Source organism: Quercus lobata, chromosome 12, assembly GCF_001633185.2.
Source record: "Quercus lobata isolate SW786 chromosome 12, ValleyOak3.0 Primary Assembly, whole genome shotgun sequence".
Taxonomy (NCBI): domain Eukaryota; kingdom Viridiplantae; phylum Streptophyta; class Magnoliopsida; order Fagales; family Fagaceae; genus Quercus; species Quercus lobata.
In genome coordinates, this window is record NC_044915.1 from 26,384,817 (window position 1) to 26,396,700 (window position 11,884).

The 11,884-nt window shown below is 34.9% G+C and overlaps 2 protein-coding genes across 6 annotated transcripts; one reads left to right on the plus strand and one right to left on the minus strand.

Annotated features, from left to right (window-relative positions):
- Nucleotides 1–776: 776 nt before the first annotated feature.
- Nucleotides 777–6,668, plus strand: LOC115970788 (pentatricopeptide repeat-containing protein At5g25630). 5 transcript variants are annotated; one of them, XM_031090397.1, is made up of 5 exons: nt 777–998; nt 1,400–1,510; nt 2,385–2,623; nt 3,276–4,187; nt 5,547–6,668. In XM_031090397.1, exons 3-5 carry the CDS (start codon nt 2,519–2,521, stop codon nt 6,441–6,443), a joined length of 1,914 nt encoding a protein of 637 aa, XP_030946257.1. In that variant the 5' UTR covers nt 777–998; nt 1,400–1,510; nt 2,385–2,518; the 3' UTR covers nt 6,444–6,668. The 5 variants fall into 5 exon arrangements, with proteins under 5 accessions (XP_030946257.1, XP_030946256.1, XP_030946259.1 ...); XM_031090396.1 differs by having other exon boundaries at nt 2,400–2,623; XM_031090399.1 differs by lacking the exon at nt 1,400–1,510 and having other exon boundaries at nt 777–1,015; nt 2,400–2,623.
- A 1,491-nt stretch (nt 6,669–8,159) lies between these two features.
- On the minus strand, nt 8,160–10,557 carry LOC115970764 (rhomboid-like protein 11, chloroplastic). Its single transcript, XM_031090367.1, has 7 exons — nt 10,191–10,557; nt 9,646–9,770; nt 9,319–9,404; nt 9,174–9,214; nt 8,907–9,073; nt 8,758–8,820; nt 8,160–8,427 (listed from the first exon to the last, which is right to left on the minus strand). The coding sequence occupies exons 1-7, from the start codon at nt 10,432–10,434 to the stop codon at nt 8,227–8,229; spliced, it is 927 nt and encodes a 308-aa protein (XP_030946227.1). The 5' UTR covers nt 10,435–10,557; the 3' UTR covers nt 8,160–8,226.
- Nucleotides 10,558–11,884: the final 1,327 nt, after the last annotated feature.

Here is an 11,884-nt window from a genome sequence, read left to right on the forward strand (position 1 = left end):
TTATCCCACTAAACCCAAAATAAAAAATAAAAAAGAGTTTCATTGCATGCGTGTATAATGAATCTAATTAATATATATTTGAATTAGTATATTGCTAATTAATGAGTCTCGCACTCCTCAGAACCCAAGCGCTATAATGAGGTAGGTGAAGTGCTTAATCATTAGGGCTCACACTCGGGTTATATTACTTTTCAATAATTAGAAATATTAAAAATCTATATCATATTAAGATATTAATAAAAAACAAGCAAATTACATAATTCTATTAGTAGTTTCAAATTCGACCTTATGCTTTAAGAAAGTATTAATTAAAAAAGTATTAATACTAAGCACTATCCAAACTTTTCAAAAATATCCTATTTATCTCCAAAGCACAAACCGCACTTATATTATTTATGCTCATTTTTCCAAAAACTAATTTATGGTTAGTTTAATTGCCACAACATTTATTTTTTAGATATATAATCTGCCTAAAGGCAATTTTTTTTTTAACAAAATCTTACAACACTTTGTTTTTAATTTTATAATTTAATAGTTACAATAAAGGGAAAAATCACATTTTATATATCTCCGTTTAAAACATCAAGATTTGTCAATTCTGGATTACAAAACCCTTTATTTTGGCTCGTGATGAGTCTTAGTATTTATTTTTATTTTTTTTAAAACCTATTGTGAGTTGATTGATACCTCATTTGATGCAATGAGATTTTATGCTGCCCCGATAAAATAAAAATAAAAATCGGAGAAAAGGATAAATAGCAACCAGTGAGACATTTCAGAGCCATGCTTTCAGCCCCACCCTTTATCTGTTTTTTTCTTCTGTCAGCCACTCTTCTCCATTATGATAATATTTGTGGATAATATTCTCCATTGGATATTATGGGACAGGACTCCATTCATGATAAACTAGCATAAACTCCACAAACAATTGCAAAATCCATTTTTTTTTTTTTCCTCTCTGCTTCCAAGTCTACAGTTCCTGAGCTGAGCCCAGACAGGTACAACAACTATGCAAGTAACCCCACACTCACATAGCATCTTTTTAATCATCAACAACTTCATTACTCTTTGATGCTTTAGGTTCTAACTCCTGTTGCACAAAGAAAGTTTCTGTCTTGCACTAATTAAATTGCTCAGTACCACTAATATATTTATTTCTTTGGGTTTTTACTTTTTTTTTCTTCGGCTAAATATGTTGATATTTGCTTGTTTTGGAACTCAAGTTTCCTTTTTTGATGGATTTTGATGTTGTAGAGTCTTTGTTAGGCTTATTGGTTGATATGCATAGTGGATATGGTTGATACAATCTATAAAGTTGTGGAATTTCATTTGTTATAGCAATTGGTTTCAGTGATGAAATGATGCAAATTCTGACACCCAGGTTTGGATTTTTGATTAGTTTGTCACAATGCTTGGACCCTTTGGTTGAATTTTGCTATAGATATGGAGAACATATTTGGTGAAAAGCCCGAGTAATTATTAACTACTTGCTCCCTGCTCTCACAAAATAGTAAGTCCCTATAATTAAATTCATGACAGGACCCTTTATTTGTGTGAGAATAGTTTTCTGAAAACCCCATGTTGAGGTTTATTTCCAGTTCTTGATTTTCAAGACTATTCTTTTCGTTTAACTTTTGGAAACTTGTCATGAAATACTTGCCTAAGTTTTATTTCCAAACTTTTTTTTAACAGAAGTGAATGGATAGAAAGTAGAATATATGTTCAGAATAACATTCATGGTTGTCAATCTCAATAATTTTTCTCTATGTTGTTGATGTTCTCAATATTCTAGAAAATGTGACTAGTTAAATGAGACAAAAGACAGCCCTTTTTGTTAGAACTATTTTTCATGAAAATTTTACTATTGATTTTAAGGATTGCAAATTGAGAACAAGAATGGGCACTTATAGTTATTTTTTTTCTTCCCCTTATGCAATCATGTGAGTTTGTTTTGCCCTTTTGGTATCGGCTGGGGAAGCAATCTCATTACTTCTGTAGAAGTTTGAAATTTCATGCTTTTGTTTTCCTTCTCTTTAATTAAGCAGGAATAAAATTGATGGAAGACCCTTGTTAAGACAAGATGCATATTAAATTTGGCAGGAGCCAATACACTGTTGAGCTACAGATATCTGTCTAATGCATGTTGATCGTTGTTTTTGTCATATCACGAGACATATAGTTTAGACTCTGGAATCATTTATAACCATCAGCTTTCCAATGTTTCAATCCATATGCTAATAGCATCCTTCCTCTATATCTCTCTTAAGAAAAAGAAATTTATGGTAAAGCTCTAGTGGCTATATCCTGCATCAATCACGATGACATGGTTGGCTCATTGGGGTTCAGTTATAAGACATAATAAATTTAATACTTGGGACTTACAGGTATTTTTTCTTTAGGAACTTCCTACGAAGGAATGTGAAAACGAAATAGAAATTTGAGTCTTGGCGTTGGTGGGTGCTCTTGTAAAGTTATCTCCAGCTGAAGACTTTAAAATTGGAAAAGACAAGAGGACCATATGGGAGAATCTGGCAATGAGAAGGCTATTTCCAAAACCACCAGAAAACATCAAGTGAGGACTACCACTATCAAGAAAGGATGGGTTCAAGCATTACCAATCAAGGTAAGTTCAACAATAACTTTTTTCTGAACATTTGGGCTGTGTCATTTTACTTCTTCTGCTGTTTACTTTGACTGGCCTCAATTTGAGTCTGAGAACGTATCATTGTTAAGGGACTTGAGATTAAGATCTAGCTACCATGGTTTCGATCTCTGGATATTCCTTTTTACTCCACCAGTCTTTTTATTTTGGATAAGTAATAAGTATTGAGAAGAGGAAGAGCTTTATGTACACAGTGTATATACACAAAAGTTTTCTAAAGAATCGCAAGAAGAATGAATTAATATTATATGTAGCTTTTCCTGCTATAAGTAACAATCCAAGAATAGCAGTTCAAGCCTATCGTAAACTGTATGTGAAAAATAGTACTATATAGAAAAGTGAATGGAGAACTTGTGTGTTAAAAACATTATCTTGTCATCATCAAACCCTTCATCCCCTCCTCCCCCCCTAAAAAAAAAAAAGGTAAAATTATGATGATTCTTTGGTTTGGAATAATTAAAGATCTATTAAATGTAAAGTCTTAATGATTTTTGCCTTGTGGACCCAACTTGTGTGTATTAATCATATGTAGTTTATATGAATGCTGCTTTGATGGAAGTTTGAAGTTTGTGTTGTCCAAAAATTAATGCTTCTTGAGCCTTTAACTTATCAGGAGCATTCCCTTAATGACAAGAATCAATTATATCCGACATCAAAGTCTACAAATTCAAAAAATCAACCCTACTGCATCATCTGCAAGACCAAAAATAGTTGCAGAACAGTGCGCTCAAGAACAAAGTTAATGAACATTTTGATAGAAAGAGGGAAACCCCAGGAAGTCGAGTCCATATTTGACAGTTTGATTGAAGGAGGGCACAGGCCATCCCTTGTAACGTACACAACCCTTTTGGCTGCCTTGACCATCCAGAAGCGCTTCGAGTCCATACATTTGATTATCTCACAGGTGGAAGAAAATGAAATGAAGCCTGACTCAATATTTTTTAATGCTGTTATAAATGCTTTCTCTGAATCTGGGAACATAGAGGAAGCCATGGAAACCTTTTGGAAAATGAAGGAGAATGGACTAAAACCCACTACTTGCACTTATAACACATTAATTAAAGGTTATGGGATTGCCGGTAAGCCTACAGAATCTCTGAAGCTGCTAGACTTGATGTCCCAAGAGGGAAATGTAAAGCCCAATCTCAGGACTTATAATATGCTTGTCAGAGCATGGTGTAAGAAGAACAACATCACAGAGGCTTGGAATGTGGTATGTAAGATGGTAGATTCTGGGATGCAACCTGATGCAGTTACATACAACACAATATCAACAGCTTATGCTCAAAATGGAGAGACAGATCGGGCTGAAAGGATGATTTTAGAGATGCAGAACAACAAAGTGCAGCCCAATGAGCGAACTTGTGGCATCATCATAAGTGGGTATTGTAAGGAAGGTAAATTAAAGGAGGCCTTGAGGTTTGTGCATAGGATGAAGGATCTTGGGGTGCACCCTAACCTTGTCATTTTTAACTCATTGATCAAAGGATTTGTGGAAATTATGGACAGAGATGGGGCGGATGAGGTGAGTTTGAACTATGATAGTCTGGCCTTCTAGTTCTTATCTTTTTCTTCCCACAAATTCTTCTCATTATTGCATGGCATATTGTTTTGATTGTTTAGCCAAAACCGTATTAGCAGTTCAATATATTCACTATTAAGTCCTCCTGTTACAATTATCAAAATCCACATATAATGTGTTATAAGTGATCCTAAAGGGATTAGTAAAGATCTCAGCAACCTTAAAAGTAAAAATCGATAATAAGCTTTACAACTCTAGCATCAAACCCACTATATATACAAATCAAATTCTGATTGATGTAGTGACATAAATCTATACTATATATGAAAGTTCAAAACTTTTTTTTGGACAAAAATCCTATGTTTTTTTTAGAAAAGTACTAGTGCATCAGGTAATATGCCCCCACGCTTATCTTTTTTTCATTAGCAAGCATTCAAATTGATTATGTTGTGTTTTTTCTGGGGGGAGGGGGGGTTGTGGCTGCCCATCTAACTAAATTCACTGGAAAATAAAGTCAATGGGTCCACTTGGCTAGAAGCTCGTGCTCTCTCTCTCTCTCTCTCTTAATAAAAAAACAAAGAAAGAAAAGTCCCCATATATGTTTTTTTCTTTGGTTTTGGTTAGCCATCTAACTAAAATCATTAGAAACAGAATACAATGGCCCCAGTGGTTTCTTTAATCAGTTGGTTTCATCTTTTCATCTTCTTCTTTTGCTTTATGAAGAAATTCACAATATTTAATATATATATATATATATTTATTTTTTTTTCCCAATTGGTTGATTTTCTTCCCCCCACCCCCCTCCCTTCATTATATAATATAATATTATATTATGATATGCCTATGGTTTTTAAATACTTACATGTGATCAAATGGGTGGTATATGGAAAGGCTGTTTATAAAATCACCAGCATCATAACTCATTCAGTACAACTTATATGGTAACCTTGAGAACTCAGAGGTGGTATTATTTGGGCATTTTCACTTAATCCCAGTGTTAATCTGTATAATTATTTTTTTCAAAACAGTTCTTCTATTTGTTTTAGAACTTAACATCCCTCCAAGCCAAACAGAAAATTTTATGAACTTGTTAAACTGTCCAGTACTGCTTTCCTGAGTTCATTGCAATTTGCAAGTTGTTGCTCTGTTGACATGTTCTTAGTACATTAGTTTGCATGATTAAGAGCATTTCTTTTCTTCTCTATCTAGTATCCTTTTAATTGATTCTGTATTTGGTAGGGAAAGAAGTTAATATTTGGTACGTTACATACTAAGATTCACCCCCATCCCCCAAAAAAAATAAAAGAGAGAAAATCTCACCTGCCAGTAATAGTATAATGCATGGGAAGCATTAATATGCAGGTTATGACATTGATGGCTGAATTTGGGGTCAAACCAGATGTGATAACATATAGTACCATCATGAATGCATGGAGCACAGCAGGGTTTATGGAGAAGTGCAGGGAAATCTTTGATGACATGATGAAGGCTGGAATAGAACCTGATGCACATGCCTACAGCATTCTTGCTAAAGGATATGTGCGTGCACAAGAACCAGAGAAAGCCAAAGAACTATTGACAGCAATGATTAAATCTGGAGTCCGTCCAAATGTTGTGATTTTCACAACTATCATCAGTGGTTGGTGCAGTTCTGGCAAAATGGATCACGCAATCAAGGTTTTCAATGAGATGTGTGAATACAAGGTTTCTCCCAATCTGAAGACATTTGAGACCCTGATTTGGGGATATGGAGAAGCAAAGCAGCCATGGAAAGCAGAAGAAATGCTCCAGATTATGAAAGAATTTGGCATTCAGCCAGAGAAATCCACTATCTTGCTTGTTGCAGAAGCTTGGCGTGCCACTGGGTTAACAAAAGAGGCAAATCGGATACTGGGTACTATGAAAGGTAAGGGAATGACACGTCTAATACCAACAGAAGAAGAGATACAAGAGGAGAGCTTAGAGAAAATTTACCAGAGGCAGCCTACGGGCGCCTCTTATTCCAATTTGTTACAGATACCAGCAATATTTACCAGCGATCAAAAAGGATCAGCTGCAGCAACTAAAAAAAGTCGAATGGTGTTAAGAGATGGTGATTTTTCATTAGAGAGTTCATGCCTTGCTACTAAAACTGTGTATCTTACTCATACTTGTAAATTTGGGGATAGATCACCAATCATATGCCGGAAACAGTCACAAGGGCAGCTTGGAACGTATGCTCCGCTTGCACTTTCATGTACGGTTGGATTCTTGAACTGAAGGAAATACAGAAATCAATTATGCCTGTTGATGTATTTGCATCCACGAAGCCTTCCCAGAGAAATTCAACTTATAAATGTTGTCAATAGCTAAGAAAGCTGCTTCATTTCATTTTGTTTGAGCACTGCCGAATATGCAAAGTCAATATAAATTAACATGTATTTTTTTTTTACAACCCATCAAATGTTCATGAAACTTTTATGCTCATTCTTGTAAAATGTTCTGCTCTCTCTCTCTCTCTTCAATTAAAGAATAAAATACTTGCTCCCTCTCTCTTGAAATATGAGTATCCAGCACTTGGCCGTGGAGCATTATTCTTTCAAGTTTCAACCAGTTTGCCATTCATCAAAGCCAATAAGGAATGACTAGTAGAACATTGACCATAGAGCTTTTATATCCATACTAGTTTAGAAGTTCTTGTTAGTTTGCTTTTAGGGTTAGATGTGGTGGACCAGCGCAAATTAATGATGATGGATTTTACAAAATGGGTATGTGGAGATTACCAGAAATAGGAGGGCAATTGGATATTTAAAGATCATCACAGCCACCACTTTGTGTCAATGATTGTGGATTTAAATTTCAGTTGTTGTTTTTTTTTTTTTTCCTATCTTATATCTCAGGAAAAATGATAAATGTGAAGAAAATTCTCATTCCAGGTGGTTGAGGAGATTTTGGTTTGTAATGGTTTGTGTGGGTGGCAGTTTGGGTGGTAGGTGGCTCTTTGGGGTGGTTTGTGGTGGCTAGTGTGGGCAGTGGTTTGGGCTGGTTAGTGCAACCCGGTGTTGTGTTTTTTGGCCAAAAATTGAGTAGAGATAGGAGAGAGAAAAATAATATTTATATGGATAGAGAAAAAAATATTAAGGCTGATGTAAGTGTCTATTTGTTAAAATAGCAACATATAAGTTTTTTAGGTTAGTTTGGCTAAAACCTTGTAGAGACTAATAAGAATGTTCTTATCATATAAGTAATGGCTAGCATTAAATGATTAATAAATAACAATTTATGTGGAGAGAGAGAGGAAACGTCCTTTAAACTCTTTAATAAGGGTGGAAAAACGGAAATTCAATAAATGAGCTCTTTAGTATGTTCTCAAAAGTTTCCATATCAAAATTTTGGTAGAGTCACCACCGCACAAGTGTGATGGTCACTCCACAAGTATTAGTATTTGTGAGGTGTGGGGGGCAAGGACCGGTGTTCAAGTCTCCAGAAGGGAGACTCACACATATATACACTTCGATTAGGTTAGAGTAAAATTCTATCTTGTAAAAAATAAAAAAAAATAAAAAAAAAAAAAGAAAAAAAAGAAAGAAAAGAAGGTAGAGTCCTACAAGATTATTCAAAGAGTGTAAGAATATTTAGATGTCTTATTGTGGATACCATAAAAGCTGCTGCCTGCTGGTGAATGGTGATTTCAGAAGCCATCCTAATACGCATTTGAATGGTACTGCTACCAATGAAACTTTTCCCCCATATGCAGGCAGACATTACTTGGGAATTGTTCTCTGAGAATGCTATGCACGGAACTGCTACTTCAGAATTCTCTGAGACATTCTTTAGTGACAATAACCTCTACATCCAAGTTGCGCGCTATGCACATTTATGGGACTCCTCAAGGTTTCTTGAAAATACGAAATTTTCCATTTTCTTTAGTTAAATAATTAAAAATCAGGCCATAAATATTTATGCAAGACCAAGAATAACAGAATAGTGCAAATATAATCGTGAATTTAACTCTTTGAATATAAATATAATGCACCATACAAAAAAGAATTGTTTAAATTAATTATAGAGTTCTATCCTTTTTCCTATGCGAATTTGATACTTCTCCATTAGGAGGTTGAGAAGGAACCCTGCTGAGAAGCCATACAAGGACTACACCAACAAGAGCACCAGACAGATGTGCAATGTGGTTGACGCTTTGCAATGAATTGCCTCCACGAAAGGTGCCTGATAAAGCCGTTGAAGCTTGGGCTGCTTCCATAACCTATTGTGTCCAAGAAAAGCATATTAAGGAGAATTATGGTTTAGGTACCCAAGAAAACTAAAAAAATGAAAAACAGCGTCATCACATGAGAGATGACATATTGTTACAAAGCTAGTTGATAAAATACAATACAAATTTACAACTATTGACATGGATTTGTCCACCGCAAAAACTTAATGAAATGTATACATGTCAGACCAACACACACAAAGTAAAACACAGCTTTTCCCCCACTCCAACTTTCCATAAGAACAAAATCAGTGAGTATGAGCACCTTTTTCTGATGAATTTTACCCTTTCAATTTATATAAGAGAACAACAAGTGCTCACCTTTTCTATAACAAATTGGCCCAATATAAGCACCTCAAGGATCTTCCTCCAGTCCCAGGACATCTACAGCAAGCATAGGATGGTTGAAGACTATATGTGAATTAATTTAATTTCATGATGTGGTTTACAAATCATACAATTTGGAATACCTTTACAAGGACACTTATTGTAAATAACCCAAAAACAGCACCAGATGCCCCAACAGATACTGTATTCCTTGGTAGAATTAGCCAAGAGACAAGGTTTGCTCCAACACCCGTAAGAATATAAGAAAGCCACAATGCAAAATTCCCTTCCTCTTCTTCAACGAGCTTTCCTATTTGAGGAAATACGTGACTGTCAAATTTTGATTTATCATTCTAGAGCACCCTTGTCAACAATCACTAACTAGAAAAAAGAGAAATTAAGACCCTCACCAAAAATATACAAGAAGAAAAGGTTGCTCGAAAGATGATTCCTGAAAATGACACATGGCAATAGAGTAAAAGGGCTAAAGTAAGAGGACAGGACAATAGGCAAAATCTGTCTTTCATGCAACCTTCAAAAACATATAGTTCTCACCAATTGGCATGACAAAACGTTGCAGTCACGAACTGATACCAAGCAGGCCAATTGTGGTACAAATATAGACTTCTAATGCCACGAACCTAGCAAAAAAAAAAATTGTGTCAGATTGACTGTCTGAATTATATTATACAAGAAAACTAGCAATGAATCATAGAACTAAAACAGATATAAAAAAAATTTCCCCTGAGGACATAAGTATATCCATTTGGTATCATAACATCCTACAAGAGTTGAAGAAACAGCCTCCAAACGTACCAAAATTTAATAAATCTGCTAAAAATACAAATAAATCCATGGCTAGAAGCCAGAAGAAATCAGTACCTGAAACAAGTGATCTGCCACATATATTCCAATATTAAGAAGTATGATCCAGAATATCCCGTTTACTTGTTTCTCAGGCTTTCGTCTCTCCTCTGGCTTCCCGAGTTCCAGCTGTGATATCATATCTAACAAACATAATTACAAGGTTGCTTAAACAGTTCTATTCCCTACATATGAAACTGCATGAACTTAAATCCAGCAGGAAGGCAATGACAAAAACCACAATCCCCACGAGCATTAAGGTGAAGCTCTAAATTCCCCCCATTAACAAATTCATAAAAATCACATCATAAACTTTGGACCTTCGGTTAGAACTTACAAATCGCTTTTTTGCTTTCAAGTTTTCATCAAAAGGAAGAAAAATACCCCAAATATGCTTTGGAAGAAAAAAGTATACTTCAATTATGTATCACAATAAGCACTTACTAACTTTTCATACTTTTTTAAGTACTTAAAATACCCACCACACCAAGTGTTTGTAAAAAGTCCTAAGAGAAGCAAAAGCAGTTAATGAAATTATTTCAATAAGAGGGGAGGCGATTTACCTGATCCATTCATCTTGCATAGTAAGCTGCGAGATGGAGCGGCAGAGGAGAGAGGGTGAAAATGAAGGATTTGATTGGGTTTGGTGAGAGTTTGATGAGTGTAAGAGAGAGGATGAGAAGCAAAGGTTGGAGATTTGGTTGGACGAGGAAAAGAAGCCAAGGGCATGAGTTTACATGAATAAGAATTATAGGGTCCGAGGCCGAGAGTTCGGAGTGGGAGTTGCTGAAACTGTAACTGTCCCATTGTTGTGGATTTTGGAGGGAACTGTGAGAAGTCTTAACCGTAGACAAGTCTCGTTTTATATATAGAGAGTACAGACAAACACGCGTGTAGGTCTCGGTAAACGTAGAACTCTTCTCCACCTCAAGAATGCCCATCTCACTCCACGTCCTGACTTTAACAAGAAGGCATCCTCGGAGTTTTTTTTTACTAGTAACGCTAGGCGCACATAAAAATGAATAATTTTGTGCAATAACTCATCACGTTGTGAGCTGTGAGCGGTGAAATTATATCCTCATATGGCCCATCATCACACATTCATCAATCACAACTTACCACGTGATAAGTTGTGGCACAAAATTATGCATTTTTATGTGTACATAATATTACTCTATTTTGACATGAGTGGTGTTTATTCACACACTAAAATATACACATGGGTACACACAAAGGCCACACGGCTAAATAAAATAGTAAAATATGATACAATTAGCTAAGTAAGCATTTTTCATATTATCTGGAAATAAGCCAATCAAATGACCTAACACTTACATGACCTAACACTTGAAGAGCATATGGGTAATGGAGGTTAGCTATGTTCTTGAAGAACACGGGTAGGCTCTAGTTATAATGGAAGAGGTTGGCTTAGCCAAAGACACAACCGTCTCCTTCTCCCAAGGGTCCAATTGAGCTTTTAAAAAGATGGACTATTATGGTCTAGTCGAGCTTCTAGCTTAAGAGAATGCAATGGGAAAATTGAAAATGGACAATTGAATTTTGGGTGTTCTTGGTTTTTTTAAAGGGAAATTGAACGAGAAAATCTATATTGATACGATGAAACAATCTTTCAACTTCACCATCATTTTCCCCTAAGCATTCACAATGTTACGCTATTTAAGTTTTGATGTTAAATTAAAATAGTGTTTCTAACTTCTAAGACATGATTTTTGTATAACATGAATAAAATTGTATTTCTTTTTTCCTTAAAGGTGGATGCCTATATCCAAACTTCTGTATGAATTGAAATTGTGTTTTAAGACACAATATTATTGAGATTTTGTATTAGAGATATATAAATATGAAATCATGTTTTTAAAACACAAATTATAAAATAACATGAATAAAATTATATTTTTGCCTTAAATCAGATGGGACAAGAGACTATATGTTATAATTATTAGACAATTCCAACTAAATTCAAATCTATGTTGAAACAGTTAAAAAAAAAATCTATGTTGAAAGTTGAAACAACTTCTAAAATAAATCTATGTTAAAACAATTTCGTTTTGAACACATTAAAAAATAATTTAAGATTCTTTATTATTATTATTTTTTTCCGATAAAAGATTCTTTCTTAATCTATGGATAACAGGATAAGGAGGATGTGCACTGCACTGCACTGCACAAACTTTTGCAAATTCGTTCATTTTAGACGCCACGAGCACGGTAAGACTTGGAGAAGTGTATTTTAAAG

Coding starts and splice junctions, on each gene's coding strand:
- LOC115970764 (XM_031090367.1), bottom strand. CDS start 10,434: ATGGGACAGTTACAGTTTCAGCAACTCCCACTCCGAACTCTCGGCCTC. Junction 9,215..9,318: donor ACGTTTTGTCATGCCAATTG/GTGAGAACTATA, acceptor TGTCATTTTCAG/GAATCATCTTTCGAGCAACC. Junction 8,821..8,906: donor CAATAAGTGTCCTTGTAAAG/GTATTCCAAATT, acceptor TGCTTGCTGTAG/ATGTCCTGGGACTGGAGGAA.
- LOC115970788 (XM_031090399.1), top strand. CDS start 2,519: ATGGGAGAATCTGGCAATGAGAAGGCTATTTCCAAAACCACCAGAAAA. Junction 2,624..3,275: donor TTCAAGCATTACCAATCAAG/GTAAGTTCAACA, acceptor TTAACTTATCAG/GAGCATTCCCTTAATGACAA. Junction 4,188..5,546: donor ACAGAGATGGGGCGGATGAG/GTGAGTTTGAAC, acceptor ATTAATATGCAG/GTTATGACATTGATGGCTGA.